The sequence below is a fragment of the Bidens hawaiensis genome, unplaced genomic scaffold, assembly GCF_021521415.1.
Source record: "Bidens hawaiensis isolate Kalapana, Puna unplaced genomic scaffold, B.hawaiensis_p1.1 tig00011076_1, whole genome shotgun sequence".
NCBI lineage: Eukaryota > Viridiplantae > Streptophyta > Magnoliopsida > Asterales > Asteraceae > Bidens > Bidens hawaiensis.
The window spans coordinates 331,850-354,911 of NW_027491854.1; the positions used below are offsets into that span (position 1 = coordinate 331,850).

At 35.3% G+C, this 23,062-nt stretch overlaps 2 protein-coding genes and 1 pseudogene across 2 annotated transcripts; 2 read left to right on the plus strand and 1 right to left on the minus strand.

Moving 5' to 3' along the window:
- Nucleotides 1-4,131: 4,131 nt before the first annotated feature.
- On the plus strand, nt 4,132-4,527 carry LOC143537031 (cysteine proteinase inhibitor B pseudogene; annotated as a pseudogene).
- A 792-nt stretch (nt 4,528-5,319) lies between these two features.
- LOC143537032 (peptidyl-prolyl cis-trans isomerase FKBP62-like) lies at nt 5,320-10,164 on the minus strand. Its single transcript, XM_077030903.1, has 12 exons — nt 10,017-10,164; nt 9,863-9,949; nt 9,088-9,348; nt 8,895-8,969; nt 8,440-8,520; nt 8,146-8,343; nt 7,619-7,705; nt 7,349-7,524; nt 7,157-7,279; nt 6,356-6,630; nt 6,155-6,275; nt 5,320-6,056 (listed from the first exon to the last, which is right to left on the minus strand). Exons 1-12 carry the CDS (start codon nt 10,162-10,164, stop codon nt 6,003-6,005), a joined length of 1,686 nt encoding a protein of 561 aa, XP_076887018.1. The 3' UTR covers nt 5,320-6,002.
- Nucleotides 10,165-16,349: 6,185 nt separating this feature from the next.
- LOC143537011 (protein transport protein SEC23 E-like) lies at nt 16,350-21,987 on the plus strand. Its single transcript, XM_077030884.1, has 12 exons — nt 16,350-17,115; nt 17,191-17,364; nt 18,068-18,229; nt 18,309-18,451; nt 18,531-18,606; nt 18,679-18,848; nt 19,693-19,774; nt 19,868-19,945; nt 20,020-20,181; nt 20,254-20,517; nt 20,601-20,705; nt 21,606-21,987. The coding sequence occupies exons 1-12, from the start codon at nt 16,378-16,380 to the stop codon at nt 21,747-21,749; spliced, it is 2,298 nt and encodes a 765-aa protein (XP_076886999.1). The 5' UTR covers nt 16,350-16,377; the 3' UTR covers nt 21,750-21,987.
- Nucleotides 21,988-23,062: the final 1,075 nt, after the last annotated feature.

The following is a 23,062-nucleotide window of genomic DNA, read 5'->3' on the forward strand; positions in this document are numbered from 1 at the left end:
ACTCTTGTGTTCACTTTAGATTACTAGTTAAAACATTTAATAAAGAGGACACATTAGTGAGCTCGATTTACCTCTCATGTGATAGTTATAACTTATAACTCGTAGGGATGTTTGTTGTGGTTGTAAATTGTATTCCAATTAATAGTTTCTAAAACTCAAGCTTTAAAAAAATAGTACCTACAAAAAACAGGCCTTGGTCAGCATTCACAATGTACTTTGGAGAATCAAATGTTTTGTGACAAATATTCTTGGTGTTTGTAGTGTAGTAGTTTTGAGGTACCATAAAAAATGAGTGGAATTTTGACTCCTAACTACTCATAGACTGGATCTACAAAGACTATTTCAACACCAATTGTCATGAATGACACCTAAAAACAATTAAAGGGTAAAATGGTCATTTGAGTGATTTTACCCATATTGTGTAATTATATATGAATTTTGCCTAAGTAGTAATATATACAATAATACAATACAAATAAAATTGTGACTAGTCAGATTTCATAAAATTGTGGTGGTTACTATCTTCTGGCCCAGTAGTAATAATATGCCCTATTGGTCCAAAACTTGTGAGAGATATGCTTATCAGGAAAGACAATGCCACAAGCCAATTGTTGTTTTTCTATTGACATGTAATTGACTAAACCTACAACAGGGCCAAAATGATTGTATGTGTATTGGTGTGTGTCTGCGCCAAGTCTTATCTAACTTAAGAATTAAAATTGCCCCTTGTGATGCCAAAAAAAAAAGATCGTAGGTTGTAGATTTCTAGATCACGAATTATAAGTACCAGGGTCTAAGCTATGTGTAGAGGCGATATATTATAATTTCTAACTTATATGAATATGTTTCGTGTATTACCAATGCCTTCTTTGAGATTTCGGTTGCCCCATACAAGTACAAAAAAATGGACCCCTATATGTAAACATTTTTGTTCAAAGATCAACGATAATTGTGATAACAATAAACAAGATCCTATTGGGCTTAAGTTAATTCAGGTTTCGTGTATCACATTTATCATTGAAAGTGTATTCAATTAATTTAAATAATATTTTTTGCATCAAAGTTATATGTTTCAGGTTAAATATACCTTAATCATATTATTCGTGTCAACTTGCTTATTGTGTGACATTGCACTGCTGTAGAATCATGTGGTATTAAGCTATTAGCTATACATTTATGTTAGGTCTTGTGCACATAGAACCAACATACTTGATCATATACATATAAAACAAACATAATATTTCATCGTAAATGTCTTAACAAACTGTTAGTACCCCGATAAAAAAACAAAGTGCATAATCTAAATCACTAATAAGCTCTTAAGCTCATGGGTGGATTTACCTTGGACCTAGGTGGGCATGTGCCCACAGTCCATTCCTTCATATATGTGAATACGTAGTATGTGTTAGACGATATCTTCTCTTCCGCGGACAGCTACGGCAGCAACTGTGGTTCTGGTTAATGAAAAAGACTATGGCCTTTTTATTCGTTTTATTCATGGGGCTTTTCAAAAGGATAGTTAAGTGATACAAATCAAAGTTTAATAAAAACCTATAGTTTTGAGTACGAGTAAAGGACAAAGAAGCAAGACATTTTGTCATCTATAAACTTCAATTTTTTAAAGGGTTTTATCTATAAATTGGGTATGTTTGAAGTATAAATAAACAAAAAATTGTAAAAACGTTTGTAAAAACAGATAAAATGAGTGGTTTTTAAAGATTAAAGAAACTCTGATATCACAACTCCATTATAACTGGACCATTTGGGCTCCCAATTAAATTAGCCCACTTGTATCAGTTTAGTTTATTTTCACCTTAACCAAACATCAAATCAAATTAGCCCAATTGAACGAGTGCTGAATGATAATATGGAACTCACGGTTGTGGAAGATATTCTTAGTAAGTAGAGGAATATCGAGCAGGTTAGAGACACTAGATGTTCGAAGGCTAATGTGTGTTGTGGTGGGTACATGACAGGAAGTTGGTGTTTGATTCGTTACGATAAAAGTTTTTTTTTAGCAAAAGTTACATTATGAAATTTGAGGGGAAGTATAAGGTGAAATCAAAGTTGAGGGGCTAAAAAGTATATCTCAACTTATTGAGTTAAATTTTTATTTGATTGTCTTTGGTAAGTAGTATATCTCAACTTATTTAGTTAAACTTTTATTTGATTGTCTTTGACAAGTAGTTTTCGCTACAAGTTGAACTTTACCGATGTGCTTTAACTAATTGGCACGGTGTAGACATAAGTGGTTTTGGTAAAATAACCGTAACTGAAAATGGCCCAATTTAATTAAGAGTAAAATATGATCAAATAACATATTCCCTAATCAAGAGTGTCATAGTTCAAATGATGCCCTTAACTTTGAACGAGAATCCATCACACGTGCTTGAACATTTTAATGAAGGGCATATAAGCCACTTTCACATCTTCCTTGTGCGAGGACACGCTTCATTGTTGGGTCTAGAATATAGAAGTAAGATTGGGACAATATTACTAACAGATAATTGGATTTTTGTAATGTTGGGAATAACCAAGACATCCCTTAAAAGAAACATGCTTAGAGGGTTATCAAACATGCTAGATATTAAGGACATTACCATTTTAAAAGTGACTTCGGCACTACTTGAAGGTGTAGCTTTAAAAACAAAATCATGTGGAAGCAGTCGTATGATCGGTAGCCCCAGAGTTTACATACCAGTTGAGTTCGGAGTAATGTGGCACTAGGCATGCAAAGCCTTGGCTAATTCAGAATCTAATATGGTAGCACATGCGGCATAAGTAGCAAGTTACTAAGTTAGGGGCATGAAATGGCATAGTTACCTTCTTTACGACATAGTAGGCACTAAGGGAACCGATGACCACGACCTCTATCACCGCGAAAGAACTGTCCACCATGGCCCCGCTGAAAAAAGTAGACCAAGGGTTTTAAGCATTGAAGGCTACTGATGGTGTACCGGAATAACTTGATTTGAAACCGACCTAATTTTTGGCTAATCAGTTTTAACATTTCTAAAACCACTAAATCGAGAGAATCCATTATTATTTTTTTGTTATTTTTATAAAAATTAAATAAACTTAATATTTCATTTTAACAGTTATTTTGTAAAGTAACCAAAGATATAACATGACATACTTGGATCCTAAAAGCGAGGGTGTACATGAAATTAAAAAATCTAAACGAAACAAAAACCGACGGTTTCATTCTATGTTTTTGTAAAAACCAAACTTACTTTTCGGTTTTGGCATTTAAATCGAAAAAACCGAACCGAATCAAACCGAATTCATATATTTTTATTTATTATTTAAAGTGATTTATAAAAGTTTGTTAAACACGTAACTCAAATGTATAATAATCAAGGGGGTGGATCTTGCGAGAAGTGATATTACAGCGAGAAATGAATGTATAACTCCATTAATCCCTAATTTCACTCCATTTCATATGATGTTACATACATATATGTAGTTTGGTTGTATTTATGTCTTAATTACACATTTAAACATACCTACAAACATATAAATGTAGCAAACCATATTCAAACCTATGTACCTACACATATAGAAACATACGTACACATATACAAACATATGTACCTATACACATACATATGCACCTACACAACGCACCTACACATAAGAAATGTAGGTGAAATTAGGGATTAATGGAGTTACACATTCACTTCTCGCTGTAAAAAACTTTTGAAATGATCCAATACCTAATAATCAGTTATTATTAATTAGCAAAATAATTTTAACCCATGTTCATTATTTTGGGCCAAATTTTGTTTCTCAGGCGTTAAATTTTCAATCTCAAATGATAAAATCTAAAAATCAAAAAATCCAAAATTAAAAACCAACCTAAACCGGTTCATGAACACCTTGCCAAAACAAATAAAATATGAATCAGGACATGCATCGAACCAATAAACGCAAAGATAATTCGATAAAAAAAACCACGTAATGATGGACAAAAGTACAAAACCTCCTGACATTCTTCGTCGTCTTCCCAATTATCACGCGGCACTCCGATAATGCATCCACACCGGCGTTTCCGCCACGTGTCACTCGATTCATCGTCTACTTAAACCACCCACCCCTCCCTCCAAATTCCAAATCAATCAACATTCAATTATGGCAAATGCAAATCTCTCATGCATTACCTTCACACTCGTCATTTTAATCTCAAGCTCTGTAACAAACGGATTGATAGGAACGAGAACAAAAGTAGACGACGTGAAATCGAACAAGCCGGTTCAGGAGATCGGAAGGTACTCGGTGGAGGAGTATAATCGGTTGCGGCGGAGTAAGGCGGTGAATGACGACGGAGGATTGAGGTTTTTGGAGGTGGTGGAGGCAGAGAAGCAGGTGGTGTCCGGGATGAAGTATTATTTGAAGATTCAGGCGGTTGAGAGGATGAGTGGAGAGTTGAATGTGTTTGAGTCGGTTGTGGTGGTGAAGCCGTGGATTCGGTCCAAGGAGTTGGTGAAGTTTGTGCCGGCGAAGGTGGATTTGTTACCGGAATTTTAACGGAGTTTTCCGGTTGTAACGGTTTTTGTTATTCTGTTTTGTAGTTCCGGTAATGTAATATCACGTGAGAGGTTAAGTAAAAAGTTTAATAAAAGAGGAAGATTTGAAATTTTTGTTTTTTACCACCTTAACAACTTTCATTAAAGACGACAAATAGGCCCAAAAGAACACACGTACAAATGAGTTAAGAATAGATATCACTGTGCGTAGTGCGGTTTGGTGCGGTTTTTGGCTAAAACCAAACCGAAAACCAACACTTCAGTTTTTAGAGTTTTTGAAACCGTTCGGTGTCGGTTTTTTGGATTTCATTTTGGTTTTGGATCGGTTTTGGGTTTTTCAGTTTTTGTCATTTGAGCTTGAAAATTTTAAGCCGAAAAAAGTTGACAAAAAATAATGAATATTTAAGTATATATAATTTTGTTAATTGTAAAATAATAGCTTATACATTTGATCGAAAATATTGGAGTTACATATTTATTAAATTCTTATAAATTACTTAATATAAAATATAAAAAAAACAAAATTTAAGAAACTGGTTCAGTTCGGTTTTTTCTGTTTTTTTACATGCAAAACCAAAACAGAACCGTTAGTGCGGTTTTTACAAAAACATAAAACCAAACCATTAGTTTTTTGTTTCGGTTCGGTTTGGATTTTTTGGTTTTTCCGGTTTCGGTTTGGTTTTTTCGATTTCTTGCTCACCCCTAAATATCACACTAATCTTTCCGACTTACAGATTTAAATGTGGAACGATTTCACAACTTTATGCACCGTTTCTACTTCATTTTTTAAATATTGTCTTGTTTTCACTTTCCATTTACACCAACAAGTCGTCATTATAATACCGTGTAAAACTTCCTTTTCTTGTTACGTAACGGAGCTCTTTTGAGAAGTTCCAGAAGATCACTAACCGAAAAAGCAAATAAAGGGGGAATGTAACACCATGAGCTTATGTAGCTAGCTCCATACTCGGTTGGCAAGTTCACGTGACTCCTAGTAATCAACACGAAGACCGCAATCACTCGATTCAATTTGAATATAACGATATAGCAAACCGTATCATGTCGATAGCCTATCCTTCTCCGCTTTCCAAACCAACGCATTCACTTTCTCCGATTCATCACTTTATGAGTTTATGTTTCTGAAGTTTGTGCGAGTAGTCAGAATGCACCAACGCGGACAATAGAGGAGGGTTCGTGAGTGACGGTTTAAAACTTGAAATATTCCTAACAATTCAGTACTTTTTAACAAGCATAATTTCAAAAACATATGGAGAATAGGAAAGTTTTAAACTAACACAACTTTTATTTGAAGATTGATACAAAAATGGTGAGTTCTTATTTCTAATCAACTTCCATAACTTTCTCAATGACACTATAAAACCTCATAATGAAACCTCAGCTAGCTAAACACTTGCAGTCGTGTTATTAGTTATCCACCGTGATTAGAGATCAAGAAAGCGAGGAAAGATTCAGTCATCAAGCCTTGCTATTGATCGTCATGGGCACAGCCTCCTGCTTTCTTGCTCCATTCTGCAATTAAAAATAAATTATCATGTAATCTTTAGATTCAAATAGGAGTGTCAATCGTGTCACGTTGTCAGGTTAAGTTGACGAACACGATGACTTACAGCAGAATTAAGGTGCTCCATTTTATTCATTTTCGCGAATATATTTCCATAAAACTGCGCGTCTTTCTTGTTATATTCCTTCACCTTTTCCCTCAACAATTTGTACTCCAACTTCACATCCCTAATCAAAAAACTAAGTCAATGCACCAAAAGTCAAACTCATAAAAAGGTTTTTGACTTATTTCAAAGTCAAAAGATTACCTATTATCAGGATCAATTTCAAGTGCTTTCTTGATATCCATCTCTGCAACATCCAAGTCCACTAACCGAATGCATGCTTGTGCTCTCCTGTAAAGTGCTTTAACATTCTTGCTGTCAGAATCTAACACTTTTGTGCAAAGCTTTACTGCTTGTTTGTAATCTCTCAATTTCAATTTGCAGGCAGCATTGTTCAGATTGCAGCTGATTTTTAGCACTTTTGCCTGTTGTTTTTCGTCATCATTGAACGCAGAATCGTATTCGATGAAACTAAGAGCCTGTGTTATAGAAAAGGGTGTATGATTAGCTCGGTTTCGTTAAATAATTGTGTGTGTAGTTAACTTTTGTGGCTAATAGTCCAAGAACATAATCAATGCAAAGTTGTTTAATAGACTGTTAGAATGTGTTCATTTAAAATGTTTGAAGTTGCAAGAATCATATATGAGAGTTTAATAAGTTATGATTATTCAATCTGCTGGACCAAAGATTTTAATAAAACTAGACTAAATTGTAATGGGCCCTACAATTTAAAAAAAGTAAACTAACGAGCATAAACGAACGTTTACGAACATAAATAAAACGAACGAGACATGTCTTCATTTTGTTTTGTTCATGTTCGTTCTTTTATTAAATAAATGAACTTCTCTCCAGACGGTTCACTAAACATTTGATACGTTTACAAGCCTAATTATTTGACCTCTAAATAATCATAACTAGAATCACTTTATCCAAACACTATAAACTTATTATTACTACTTCAAGTTGCATTAACGCGAATCCAAAAACGAAGCAACACTCATTTACCTTCTCGTATCTCTTTGAAGCGCGCTCGTATTTTTGTTTCTTGAAAAGAATATTCCCTTCTTCTTTCTTTCTCCCTGAAGCTTCAATCTTTTCTTGCGTCGTTAATTCCCACATATCTTTTTCCTATAATTAGCAACTGCTTATATTAATTCAACTGTTTAACATAGTGATGTCATATATAGCTTCATATACCTTTTCAAATGAAACCAACTCGACATCATAATACACGGTACAGTTTGCAGGAACAGTAGCAAAATCTTGATGTGATTCGGTCAAACCGAATGCATAATCCGGATGAATAGTCAACGTTGAAACTTCTCCCTTTTTCATGGTCTTTACACCTCTATCAAGTCCATCAATGACTTGTTCTGTCATAAGAAACAAATACCGACTCGGTTTTGATTCCATAATCTTATTAAAAAATAAATCATTTTCAACAGTTAATTCCAAAATGGTACTCACCTTCATCTATTTTGAACTCAAATGGAACATCTTCGTACCCTTTCTTCATAAACACGGTTCCATCTTTGAGTTTCCCGATCAATTTCACTAAAAGAAACAAGAAAAGAGTCCATATGTTAATCAAGTTTAGATAATATTATATTACCAAAAAATTTGGATCGAACCCGTCCCAGTTTTAGTTGCATACAGCTTCCTTAATTGTATTGTTGAAACTTGAAAGTATTATGCATTTGGGTTACAATATTTATTAAAATCTTATAGATTATATAACATACAAATTAAAAATTAAAAATCAATAAATTCTGTGTGGCTCGGTTTTCAGTTTTAATTACATTCAAACCAAAACCCAACCGAAACTTCAGTTTTTATGAAAACATAAAACCAAACCGTCGGTTTTTGTTTGTGTTCAGTTATTTCAGTTTCTTCAGTTTCTTCAGTTTCATGCACACCAATACCGACTTGACCCAGAAACAAAATGTTTCAACTGGGCCCATTTTACTCGTGACAGCAATAAAGAAAAAGAAAACCTTGAACGGCTGCACCATCGTTTGGGCGGTCATAACCTTCACCCTCTTTTAATATTTTCTTTTGAACCTTACTATCAGTTGTAACCTCGGAAACAGTTTTCCATGAAACCAACTCGAGTGTTATTTGGAGGGTGGTGTTCGGTAGCACAACACATTCGTTGTCACCTGTTGGTTCTCTGCCTTTCTCCCCGAATGCATCTGTAACAAAAAAAAGGTTTATAAAATGTGTCATTAACATTCAGTTTTCTGTATATAAACTGATGTTTTGTGTTTATTAAAGTTTAAATATCTCACATTGTGGCTTCACAGTAAGGAGAGTTTTTTCTCCTTTCTTCATAGTTTTCACAGCCCTTGATAATGCAGGACAGAAACACCCTGCACAAATATTGTAAAATTTACATAATCTAAAAACCCGAGCATATACAGGTTTATTTTTTAACGCGTACAACCTTCTATATCATTTTAATCAGACCTTCAATATTAAAGCATGATAATTACAATATTAACTATTGTAATTATGGGCAAACATAACTCGACATGTACTAAAATGATGTGGCAATTTCTGACACGACATGAAATAATCAGGCTTTGTGTTGGCATATCTAACCCGTTAAAAAATGGGTCGTGATCGGGTTGATCTGTTTAATTAAGCGGGCCATGTTCGGGTTGGCTTGTTTAAGCCATTTAGTTAAATAGGCCGACCCACTATAAACCTTTTTATAACCCTTTCTAAACCCGAAACAACTTACCATCCTTCACAATGAACTCAACTTCCTCGGATTCTGAAACTAAACATCCATCATCAAGCCGAGCCTCGTACTTGACTGCATAACAAGAACCCGTGTCACAAAAAAAAAATATAGAAATACATTTATTTGAAAATTTATATTATCAATAATAATATAGTAATAGAAAAGGACAAGTGAAGGACAAAACATGTACCTAGGACTTCATCTGGATCTTTAGGAGTTTCCCAATTTTCTCCTTCAGTTATTATTGTTTTCAAAATGCCTCCATCTTTGCATATATCTTTAACTTTGGTCCATGATATCAACTCGATTTCGAACTTAAGTGTCGCGTTAGGGGGGATGGACGGGGGCGATCCAGATTCACCATACGCTAGTGCAGGTGGTATCGTGAAAAGGGCCTTTTCGTCTTTTTTCATCGTCTTGATACCGTCATCCCATCCTTGGATCACATGTCCTGTGGTTGCATACATGAACATCCAAGATTATCAACATGATATTTTCAAGATTTGGTTTCTAGCCTCAACTGACCTTGAAACATTGATAGGAGCTACTGTAACCCGAAATCATGTCAGACACATGAACATGAACACAATAGTATGACTCATGTGTACACAACAATAACATAACCCAAAATTTTTAAATTTTTTTTGGCATGTTTGAAAAAATAATCAACTTTTTTTTAAATAATTATGTGAACACGACAGTCATCACCCGAAAAAAATATGATTTTTTTTTTGCGTATAAATACTTTAAAGTGACAAATTTACAAGCAAACATATAAATGTGTACACAAAAATTACGTTTGCAACTATCAAAAACATAATTCTGTGTTTATAAATTTTGACATGAAATACTTGAGAATTTTAAGTCATGTCATAAAAAGCACCCGTTTCGACTAAACTCAACCCCACGAACTCCAAACCCATTTAGAATAATAATCGATTTAAAAAGTGCATAACCACTCTTACCGAGCCCGAGCTTGAACTTAAACGGCACGTCCCGATCATAGCTAGAATCAAAGCGAGTTCCATTAAGCAAGCTTCCAACATAGTGAACTACAAAAACATATAATCAATATCTATAACTAAATTCCCAACCAATAAATATCATGCAAATGTTTACCTTCAACTTCATCACCATTACTCGGAGTCTCATACCCATCACCTTCCTTAATAATCTTCTTCTTCAATCCATCTTTTCCAATCTCCTTCTCGTTTCCAGTTTCACCCATCTCTTCGCCGTCGTTCGGAATATTCAACCTGTCCTCCATTTATCCGATAACACAATTATGAATTATATAATTTGTATGTATGTTCAAATTCAGACAAAAAGATGAAAGTGAAATGTGGGGTTGTAATCAAAAGGGTGTTCGGATATGATCTGAGAGGCTCTGGTTGAACCGATAAAGTGATAAACCACACGACAGAGTGTGTGCCTGCAATGGGTTGTATGTATATATATACGCATGGGTTTGAAGATGATTTGAGAGCGGGTAAACAGGGATGCTCATGGTGTCTCTTTAATGGCGTTTGTTGCTGTGTGTGTGTGTGTGTGTTGATGTTACAGTTACTATAATTAAACAATATCCGATTACTGTTTCAAACATGTTATCTGTTTCTTAGTTATTATGTTATTTCAAACATTTAGAATTTTAAGCACTTTGTAGTACTTTGCATATTTTCTATTTTAAGAAAGACATTATCTTCTATATTGGGAATTTGACTTTCTATATTTATGTTAAGCGAAAATTCCCAAAATGATTCAAATGATGAGTGAGAAAAAAAAATACTAACTATATAATAACTAAGATTCTCAAAACAATCTTAAAATATGTACTGAGAAGACGCATTGGGAAAATAAACGACCATATTTTTAACCAGTCAAAATGTGACACGTGTAAAGGTACTGACACACCAGACGAGAAAAATATCGTCTGGTCGGACCATATTTTTAAGTTAAATAACTTTTTAAAAAACTATCTCTCCAGACGGTTTTTTATGTTTCTCGTCTGGTCCGTTCAAATCATTATTAATCCTAACTCCATCTTCTTCATCTTCATCTTCTTCTTCATACCTACAAGATCTAATACCCATTAACCAAGTCAAACACTAGATTAATCCAACATGCAAAAAAAGTCAACAAATCTAGTGAAGACCGGTTCAGGGGAGTACCCGTGGCGGTGGCGGTGGCGGTGGCGGTGGTGATCGTTATGGTGGCGGAGGCGGTGGTGGTTACAATGGAGATGGACGTGGCGGAGGACGTGGAGGTGGGTATGGTGGTGGTGATCGTTACGACGGTTACGGTGGTGGTGGTTATGGAGGTGGTGGAGGCGGTGGTGGTTATTTTAAGTGTGGGGAGGATGGTCACATGGCTAGGGAGTGTCCCAATGGCGGTGGCGGTGGTTACGACGGTGGTGGCGGTGGGTATTAGATCTTGTAGGTATGAAGAAGAAGATGAAGAAGATGAAGTTAGGATTAATAATAATTTGAACGAACCAGACGAGAAACATAAAAAAACCGTCTGGAGAGACGGTTTTTTAAAAAGTTAATTAACTTAAAAATATGGTCGGACCAGACGAGATTTTTAAAAATCTTGTCTGGTGTGTTAGTACCTTTACACGTGTCACATTTTGACTGGTTAAAAAATATGGTCGTTTATTTTCCCAATACGTCTTCTCAGTACATATTTTAAGGGTTGTTTTGAGAATCTTGATATAGTTATGATTATTTTTTTTCTCTATCCTCATTTGGATCATTTTAGGAATTTTCCCCTATTTAAATGGTACTTTCTTTATCCTTTCAAAGTACTTATAATTTCATTAAAAAATATTTTTCATTGAAAAATATTTTGCATTGTGTTAAAATTCTACAAATAGCCTAGTTTTACTAACATTTTTCAGAAACAGCATATAACATAACACGTATTCAAATTTTCTGGTGGATACGACGTTTATTTAAGCTATCCGACGGATTCATGTTCTAGGTGATGTAATAATAAACAATCGGATTCGATGGTTCAGTTCATGCTTCCGTCGGATCCAACTGTTTAAGTGTCCGTTGAACACTAGATTTTAAATTCGAAGGTTTTTGATTTTGAGTTCTGGAGTGAAATTGAACACTATGTGTGACACTCCGTTAAACAACTCTTTTTCCGTACAATGCTTAGTTATAATTTCTTAAGGTTAATTCATGCACGATTAGATTAATATAAGTTTAATCGCAACGAGTCTAACATAAGGATTTTAACGTCACCACCAGGAACCACCAACAAACACCCTCTCGGTCACCACATCCCACCACCATCTACACAATATTACCACCGGTATGCACGCCACCTCCACGGGTAAACCTCCTTCACCGCAACATACTTCCATCATCTCAAACCACCATCCTCGGCAACCGGCCGCACACACTTGCGACTCTCTCTCTCTCTCTCTCTTGAAAATAGGTGTTAAATGTGATTCAAACATTGCGAAAAGAGTGTGTTAAAAGACATTTAAATTGGTAATACAAAATAAATGAATAAAACCGGATATAGTGTTTTAATAACTTGATTATTTGAAAAATATAACTTTTGATGGCGAAATAACAAATTTTGTGTGTGTATATATTTGGAAAAGTATTCCATGTTACAACGATCATAAATGCCTGTTTGGAGGACTATAAATGAAAGTATAGTTAAATGTAAATTTTTACGGAAATGTAGGCCGTTTTAAAGGAATATTTTCTACTAAAATAGATATCTAATTTCAATATAAATATATATATATATATACATATGTGTGTGTGTGTAAGTGACCAACTCGGTCATGTTGTTTTTTTTATTGCGAGTATATGAACCTTCATGAATGATACTAGACATATGTTAAAATAATGTACAATCTTAATATTTATATAGATGTATAATATTTATTTTGAGTATAAAATCTTATCACCAACGGGTCGTCCCAAAAACTTTAATATGAAAAGCTACTTACGAAATAAGCAAAACGTTTGGTTGGTGAAAGCAACCGACACAAACAAACGAAACGTTCGGTTGGTGAAAGCAACCGACACAAACATGTGAAACTTTCGGTTGGGTGAAAGAAACCGACACAAACAAACGAAACGTTCGGTTGGTGAAAGCAACCGACACGAACAAACAAAACGTTTGGTTGGTGAAAGAAACCGACAAATAAGAAATAACTAAACTACTAATTCGGTGAAAGCGACTAGCATAAACCGACTTGTGAGTCGACATGAGTAACTAACTGACCTTACGCGTTTAGGACGTGTGAAGGCAGCGGACCCCGGGTCTAACCTGAAATTCTAGCAAACCAAACCCTAAACTCATAAGGTGAGTTTCACTACCCCTTTTTTTATGGTTTTACTGTTTTATTTATTCGGGGGTGGAAAACATACACAACTGCTTTTATATACGATAATTAGAAACAAAACACACAATCCTTATGCGAACATGAGTTGAACTATGTGGTGCTATAAGTCCCTTGCTTGCATACTATAATCATTAGCTAACGGAGTTAGCCACAAGAATATACGAATAGTACTATTGACGTTGACATTTCCCCCTACTGTTAGGTTAGTCGCGCTAACCTCCGATATTGCATCGAAACAGGGTGCGTATATTCCATCTGTGAGATTTGAACAGGGCAAACGGTTATAAGTCGTGGTTTGGTTATAGGCTCAGGGTTCGTCATATTAATTCATAGATTTAGCTAGTCTACGAGGATAATCGTATTTGTTTCAACATATTATCATATACTTATTTGTGAACTGATTCAACGTTTTATGAATAACGTGATTTCATATCGAGTCTCAAAACCTGTGAACTCACCAACCATCGTGTTGACTTTTTAAACGTATTTATTTTAGGGAATTAACAACGATCATAAGGAATAATGAAGACGGGCCCCAATGCATAATTAGGATACCATTTTGGAGGATTTTGCTTGTATAACCCTATCGATGTTTAGGGTCATATACGAGAGATCTCCTAATTGTTTTCAACAAATTTTGTTTGAAAATAAGTTATGATATGTAAAGACTTTTTAATACTATTGGTATCCTAATACATGTATGTTGGCGATAATCATATGCTTACGGTATACATGATGTCACTCGCCCGTACTTCCGCCTTGGCGGGGTGTGACACTATGGTTGTGTTCTTTATAAACTAAGTGATTTACACTATGGATTTGCTTGATTTTGTGGAGGATTAAGAAATATGACAACGGATGTTGGTTATGGAGGTTTATGGTTTGAGAGGTAAAAGATGAATAATTCCGTCAGATCCATTAATACATTGGCACGTGCCGCGATTATAAAGGTCCACGAATTCCATCGAACGTGTTGAAATTCCGTTGGATTCAACGGAAATTTTTATGTCATTTTGGGGATTTGTAGAAAATCTATGTTATTTCCAGAAAATGTTGGTCAAAATAAGCTATATAGAGAATTTTCTCATTATTTATAAGACAAACAATCTCACAGTCTTCTACTTTTATCTTTCTCATATATAATCTAGTCCGGTACTTAATAGGGATGATTTGTTGTTTTATTATCATGCTTGTTACATGTGTCTATACTTCATAATGCTTAGATGAACGTTTGTTGTTATTCTATGTCAAATTGGTTAGATCGATTAAGCATTATTATGAGATACTAAGTTTTGTCTGGTTGATAACGATAATATTTTTTACGCACTTATGGAGTTCATCACTTCATGGTTTCATCATTTTTGTTCTCAGTACAATCACATTGTGTTCACAAATTTTGGTCCGCATGCGTAAGCTTTATTCATAAACCTTTTGTGGCTTTTTTATAGTTTAATTTTTGTGTTATTAATCATCCTTAAATTATAACAAGTTATTAATGATCGAGAACCGTTATGGCAAAAAAAATTGTGAAACTTGGAGTGGGTTCAGTTTTCGTTAGTGTTTGAGAAACCGTATTAGAAAAACATATTTCATGGTGTCCAAAATATGGCTAACATACCGGAGCTAGAACTATACCAGACAAAAAGAACTTACAACTGAATTATATTTGCGAGATTAATTTGTGCGACATCGTAAGGAGGGGTGTGGCTACCCTCTGCCTTCCATTGATGTGCCGCTCCCACTCCCCTTACTCTAGTAACCATTTATTCTTAAATTGTTTGTTTACGGTTTATATCATAAATCATAAGTTATATTTATGTAAAACCCATTTGTAAGTAACATATCTGACCTCAAACATTTGAAAATAATACATAGATCGTAAAGTAGTTGAAATGATTTCTTTATGTTTTGAATTTTGTAAGAAATTTACTTGCATGTTAGAAGAAATGTGTCAATATACAAAGACCTTATTCATATGGTTCACAAAGACCTTACTCATTTATCATGAAAGATTGTTGGCATTGGCAAAGTACAACTTAAAAGATGTTCAATTTTCAAACACGTTAGGTTTATCAACTAGAAGTTTAATAGTAAAGTTTTGAGTAAAAGTTATGAACATGTAAAAAGTTACGTCATGTTGTACTACAAAAAAGTGATAAAATGTTGGGAAAATTAAATCATATTGGTAAACAAAGTATTTATATATTTATACATAATAAAACAATAATTAAATTCATTCCTACTTTAATAGGGTGATAATGTAGTCTAAAATAAAAAATCAATAATTCAACGTCGTTAGAATGTTATCATTTTTTTGAACAACAAACACTCTCTTAATATTGTAATGGGTCCTTGCAATATTCTCAATTTCAGGACTAATGATATCAAAACACTTAAAAAAGGAACTTTCATGATCACCTCACTAACGATATCGAAACACTTAAAAAGGAACTTTCATGACCACCTCATAAAAATGACGATGACAAGTTTTATTATTTTTTTTCAAAGCTTCCCAAATTCTCAAAATGGGTTACTGGCTAAATTCACCATATTACGATACATTTGTCTTTCGATCCAAGGAAAACCCTTACATAAGACCAACGCCTGTGAACATTCGCCCGAAGGCACAACAATGCAGTGAGGTAAATCCCATTCAGTTCAAGGATCCAGCCAGTGAACGCCACACCTACTCACATGGTCCCCCATCATCATCTGGTGCCGTTGAAAATAAATGACGAGGACATGAATCAAACGTATGTCACATAACACTAAATATCTCTCTTACCACTACACCACTAACTCATTAACAATGATGATGAGTGTTAGCATTTAGCTATTAAAAAAATGTAAACATGTGAATTTTCATAGTTATAGAAAGTTAGTCCGTAACAACTTTTTAATAACAAAAAATAATGTATAATTATAATTTTATACTAATATTTACATAACAACATAATAATAATAATAATAATAATAATAATAATTCTCCATTCATCAGGTAGCTCACAAAAACAGTAGTTGCAGTTTTCCCCTGACTCCTCTTCAATTTCACCATCATCTTCTGACTGTAACTACCTGCAACTAAAACCTTCAATTTCTGAAGACAACATGTCAACAACAGAGTTCGCAACCACCGATGACCTAGACGGCGTCCGTATGACCTGGAACGCGTGGCCCCATTCCAAAGTCGAAGCCAGCAAATGCGTGATCCCACTCGCCGCTTCAATCTCACCGATCCGGTCCCACCCACTCATCCTCACCAACCCTTACCCACCACTCCGTTGCAAAACCTGTTCCGCCGTACTCAACCCTTACTCACGCGTCGATTACTCCGCCCTTATTTGGATCTGCCCGTTCTGCTTCCAACGTAACCACTTCCCACACCACTTCTCCGGCATATCCGAAACCAACGTTCCGGCTGAACTATACCCGACCTACACCACAATTGAATACTCAATTCCGAAGAGTGATCATATTCAAAACACGCCGATTGCCCCGGTGTATGTGTTTGTAATTGACACGTGTGTGATTGATGAGGAGTTGGCGTTTGCGAAGTCGGCGGTTCAGCAGGCGCTTGAGTTGCTGCCGGAGAATGCGTTGGTAGGGTTTGTGTCGTTTGGGACGCAAGTCCAGGTGCATGAGTTAGGGTTTAGTGATATGGCGAGGGTTTACGTGTTTCGGGGATCGAAGGAGATGAGTAAGGATGAGGTGTTGAGTCAGTTAGGGTTAGGTGGAGGTTTTGGAGGTGGGAGGAGAGTAGGGCACGGGCACGGGCAAGGGTTTCCGAATCCTGGAGTTACTCGGTTTTTGCTGCCGGCGTCGGAAGGAGCTTATGTGATTCATTCTGTAAGTTAAATTATGATAAATCTGTTTTAATTAGTTTGATGCAATTGGATGCTTATTGAAGTGATGATGATTCAGCTTTTGGAGGAATTGGGCACGGATCAGTGGCCGGTTGCGCCGGGTAACCGGTCGTTGAGGTGTACTGGTGTGGCGTTAAGTGTTGCAGCTGGTTTGCTTGGGGCTTGCTTGCCTGGAACTGGTGGTCGTATTGTTGCGTTAGTGGGTGGTCCGTGCACAGAAGGTCCCGGTTCGGTAAGCATGTTAACTAGGTTTGATAGTGTACTTGTTAATGAGTATAGCTTACTGTTTATACTTTATACAAAATACAATTAGTTTTTTTCTTATCATAGTAATGGTACTATTTCATTAGGCTAATATACAAACCGAATGTTCAGTGAACCGTTCATGTAGTTTTGTTCATTTATGTTCGTGAGCATTCATTCACGTTCTTTCATTTATATGTTCGTTCATTTAAATTTTTTGGTCCATTACAACTTAGTTTAGTTTTAATATCTTATTATGCCCAACACATTGCTCTTCAGATTAGCCAGAAAACCCTGTTCATTTAATTATTCGTGTTCGATCGTTGGTTTGGTTAAAGCTAATCGAGCGCTAACATGCTACATTTGTGTTTGTTTGGTTCATTTACAAGCTTGTGTGCATATGTTTCAGTATTGCTTTGTTAGCGACTGAAATATTTAGAAATAGAACTGTGGCAAATAAAACTGGTGTTGTAAATCGTTTATTATAAGGATCTTTTAATTTGGTTCTTTTATAAGGCTTTTTGTAAATTGGTTGATAATTTGATGAACACAGTAACTATAAACATAAATGAACATGATCAATTTTTTGTTTTCGTTCTTGATGGTTATGACTTATGAAGCTATGATTATATCGTATCATATCACTAATTTTGTTTTCCCTTATGATAAATTACGTTTTGTTATTTTGGCAGATTGTATCCAAAGATCTCTCGGACCCGGTTCGTTCACATAAAGATCTGGACAAGGATGCAGCCCCATATTTTAGAAAGGCAGTTCAGTATTATGAGGGGCTTGCAAAGCAGATGGTTGACCAGGGTCATGTTTTAGATCTTTTTGCTTCTGCCCTTGACCAGGTCAACACTCAATACCTTGATCCTTTGATAATTTGACCCCTAAGTGATCAGATTGCTAATTTAGTTTTTATATAATTAGGTCGGGGTTGCAGAGATGAAGGTTGTTATTGAGAGAACTGGTGGCCTTGTTGTTTTAGCCGAAAGTTTTGGTCATTCAGTCTTCAAGGACTCGTTCAAACGCGTTTTCGAGAATGGAGACGAGTCTCTCGGCCTTGCTCATAAGTATATCCATTTATATTTATGCTAATGTTTCATATCTTTGTATCCTTTAAAAACTTATCATCAATTCTATTATTTTCAGTGGGGTGCTTGAGATTATTTGTTCAAAGGATATTAAAATTCAAGGGATGATTGGACCTTGCACATCCTTGGACAAGGTTATTTACTAAAGCTTACTTTGTAAATTATTTATTTTAATGTTTATTAAAATTGTTGGGTGGTTTTTACAGAAAGGTCCTGCTGTTGCTAGCACAACAATTGGACAGGGTAATACAACAGCATGGAAGTTATGTGGATTGGACAAAAATACCTGTCTAACTGCTTTCTTTGATATATCTTCAAGTGACAAAGATTCTTCTGCCAACGTAAATCCACAACTGTATATACAGATCCTTACAAGGTAAATAAGAGGTAATTTGTGATTATATTTTCAAATACAAATGTTTGAGAAGTCAATCAGCCAAATAAAATATGGATTAAGTCAACAGACGAGTAGCCTCGTAAACGAACCGAACGTTTAGTGAATCGTTTAGTGTGGTGAGAAGTTCGTTTATATTTTATTACTTCATAAACAAACGAGCATGAACATTTTTGTTAAACGAACGAACATGAACATATGTCCTGTTCATTCATCTGTGATTGTGAGCGTTCTGTGTTTGTGAACGTTTGTTTGCATTCATTCATTTAAATTCGTTGATGTTTGTTCGTTTACGTTCATATATGTTTGTTAGTTTTCATTTGTGTAAGTCCGTTCGTTTACGTTCATTTATGTTTGTTAGTTGGTGAATGTTTAAGTTCGTTTGTTTACATTCTTTAATCTATTAATTAAAGATTTCTAGTCACACTACAAGTTAGTCTAGTGTTTATAACTGTTTAGTCTCAACACATTGCTGTTCACATTTACTTTTATTTGGTTTTGGCTTAGTCGGGCTTGTTTATCTATGTTCAGTTATGTTTTTTCGTATATATTCGTGAACCATTCGCTTATACTTTTAAAGAACAAACATAAATGAACACAAACATGTTCGTTTTCTTAACGAAGGAACACGAACTATAAAACTTCATTTGTTTAACTGATCGTGCTCAATCGTTTGCTCACTTAAAAGTAAAATGAACGAGCACAAACACACTCTATTTGTGTTTGTTCAGTTTGTTTACATGCTTACAAATGGGTTGAATGTGGTACATGATATTTATAGAATAAATCTGTGTAATTCATAGAAATCTCATTTATTTTAATGTAGTTACCAGAGTGCTGATGGTCAATACAAGTTACGTGCCACTACTATTACAAGAAGATGGGTGGAAAGTGCAACTGTTTCAGAGGTTAAATCATAAAATCTTAAATCTATTTAAATGTTTATTGTTTCATTTATAATAATTCTTCAAAAATATCATTAAAAAGTCTGTCTTTCACAGGAACTGATACAGAATTTTGATCAAGAAACTGCTGCTGTAGTAATGGCTAGATTAACCTCATATAAAATGGAGATCGAGGTATGAAATTCATTAATTTCTTCACTTTATAATGTTTTTCTTCTCAACTGTTTGATTATTAATAATAAATCCAGGAAGCATTTGATGCAACAAGGTGGCTAGATAGAAACCTCATTCGTCTCTGTGCAAAATTTGGTGACTACAGGAAGGACGACCCGTCTTCATTTTCCTTAAACCCTAATTTCTCATTGTTCCCTCAGTTCATGTTCAATCTAAGAAGATCGCAATTTGTTCAGGTAAAACCGTGAAAACCCTAATTTTGATCATTTTTATTTACATGTTTTATTTTATGTGTGTTTTTGTGACAGGTGTTTAATAACAGTCCTGATGAAACAGCTTATTTTCGCATGATGTTAAACCGAGAGAGTATTACAAATGCTACTGTTATGATACAACCTTCATTAATGTCATATTCATTTAACTCGCCTCCGACACCAGCATTGCTTGATGTGGCATCCATTTTACCTGATAAAATCCTTTTACTAGATTCATATTTTAGCATAGTTATTTTTCATGGTATGACTATAGCTCAATGGAGGAACTTGGGTTATCAAACTCAACCAGAACATCAAGTATGCTTTCATTCTTTTGTATGTAATATATGTATATGCGTGTAACATTTTATTATACTCATTTTTTTAATTTTTCTTTAAAGGCATTTGCACAGTTATTACAAGCTCCACATGACGATGCTGAAATGATAATACATGACCGGTTTCCTGTCCCGAGATTAGTGGTGTGTGATCAACATGGTTCTCAGGTCAATATCTGTTCTCATACTTTATTTTAAAAAAGAACGAAAAAGTGTTTGCGGGTCAACTCGGATAGATTTGACCCGTTTTTACTCGTCACACAATCTGCCACTAGACCTGTAAACTAACCGAATGGTTGAACGGAGCATGTTAGTGTTTGTTTCTTTTAAGTATAACTGGACAAACAACCGAACATGAACAAATAAGCTAACATGGTTTTCTCATTCATGTTCGTTTTTATTTGTTCGTTAACAGTATAAAGGAACGGTTCACTAATGTAAACAGCGAACTTAACTAAAGATAGATGAACGGACACGAAAGAACATGTTAGTGTTTGTATGTTTAACTTTAAGCAGACAAGCAATCAAATCTATTAAATGAACAGAGTTTTCTTGTTCATATTTGCACTTAAGAAAATGAACGTGTTCATGTTTATTCGTTAACATTATAAACAAATGGCTCACAAACGTAAATAAACGAACATACCTGAATATCGATGGATGTAATAATAAATGTGAACAACAATGTGCTGTGCTTAAAAGGTTATTAAAACTATACTACATTGTATTGGGCCTAAATATTTAAATGAATATATTAGCGAATGTAAACGGATGAACCTAATCAAAAGGACATAAATGAACATAAACGAACGTCAAGAAACATAAATGAACGAACAAGACACGTGTTCATGTTTGTTCGTTTATCTAAATGAACAAAAAAATTTGTTCACAGTTGTTCATTTGTTAAATAAATTAACATGAACACCTAGCTGGAAAACTAACGCCCATCTGTTTAGGAACACCATAGGTGTTACACCCATAGATGCAATTTTTCAAAGTTAGGGACCAAACTGGTAATTAACTCAGGGATCATCCGGGTGTAATTAACTCTGTTTTATGTGAAAACAGGCTAGATTCTTACTGGCCAAGTTGAACCCGTCAGCAACTTATAACAATGAAGTGTCAGCTGGAATGGATGTTATTTTCACTGATGATGTGAACCTTCAAGTGTTCTTTGAGCATTTACAGAAGCTTGCAGTTCAATCTTCTTGACCCCGATCAAATCTCAAGGGTTTTGTATCACATGATTGGTGAGATGACGACGTTGTTTGAGGCTGCAAGTTAGTGAGATGAGTTTGTGACCAGTATGATATTTTACATTTTGACGGTTTTGTAAGCTATGATACTATAGTATGTGTGTTGTGTATTGAACTTTAAGGTTATACATTGGAGCAAATGAGTTTAAAAAAAAAGTATAAGGAGAATAAAGGCTTTTGGTTTTGTGTTTGATCATTGGTACATGTGGTACACTTTTCTTTTTGTAACGTGTTGATTTGAAGATAAGATTTTAGAATTTGAGGAGCAACATTTGGTTTGATATCACGAGTTGTATACAACTATGCATTAAAAAAACCTTATTTTTTTTTATCTAATATTGCCCTTGCTTTTTCTACGTAACTTGTATAATCATAATATTAAACCTTTTTTTTTTGGGTAAAGGGGACGGTATACCGACAAACAGTTTTGCCAATGAGCTTGTCAACCGAGTCTCAGTGCTTTGGATATTGAACGAATCTACTCTCTGAAATTTCTATGAAAGAGAAGGCCGGCTAAAAAAGGTGTGCAATGCAAGGGTCTGAAAGAGTTCACGCCGCTTTGCAAGCAAGTTTATTAGCTAACAACTTCCGGCGGCCTCGATTCCACTCAAGGATCTCTCTCACGAGAGGCAGTAAGAGCTTCACTATAGCAGTCAAGCAGTGATAGCTCTACAGTATACCTTTATTCATGTATTTGGCTCCCTGAGCCACCATTTCGTTCGCCCTTCCCTGTCTCACTGAGCCGCCTAACCCAAGTAGCTGTCGGTCGTTCCATCATTCGAATCTTCCTTCCTCCCGTCTTGCTGGATCCTGTACCTGCTCATCACTGTGCTCTTGGTAAGGGGGCTTTAGTCTCGGAAGTTTCCTAGCATTGGAGTTTGATCTCTCAGTCGTTCATTCTTCAAGGCATAATCTTTCGTGACAAGCGGAGGAGCAGGCAACAAGAGCAAGTAGAGTGACCGCGATCCACAAACTGACGCATGGGACGTAGCCTTCCTAGCCGCGTGCAAGCCTACCTTCTTCAGACCGTAACGTAAGTAACTCAGTGCTCCATACGTGGGAAATGAAAGCAGAATTCGTTCGGATCCTCCCACATGTTCAATCTTTTTTTAGCGGTTTCCCAAGAGATCTTTCTCATTAATGCAACCTTCATTTTGCTCATTCATGGAGTTGTCAAAGTTTAGAATTAAACAAGCCGTCTCAGCACATGCCCTAAGTATTGCTCAACTCTCGACAACTACTAATGAGGAGAGCTCTAAAACAATGCGG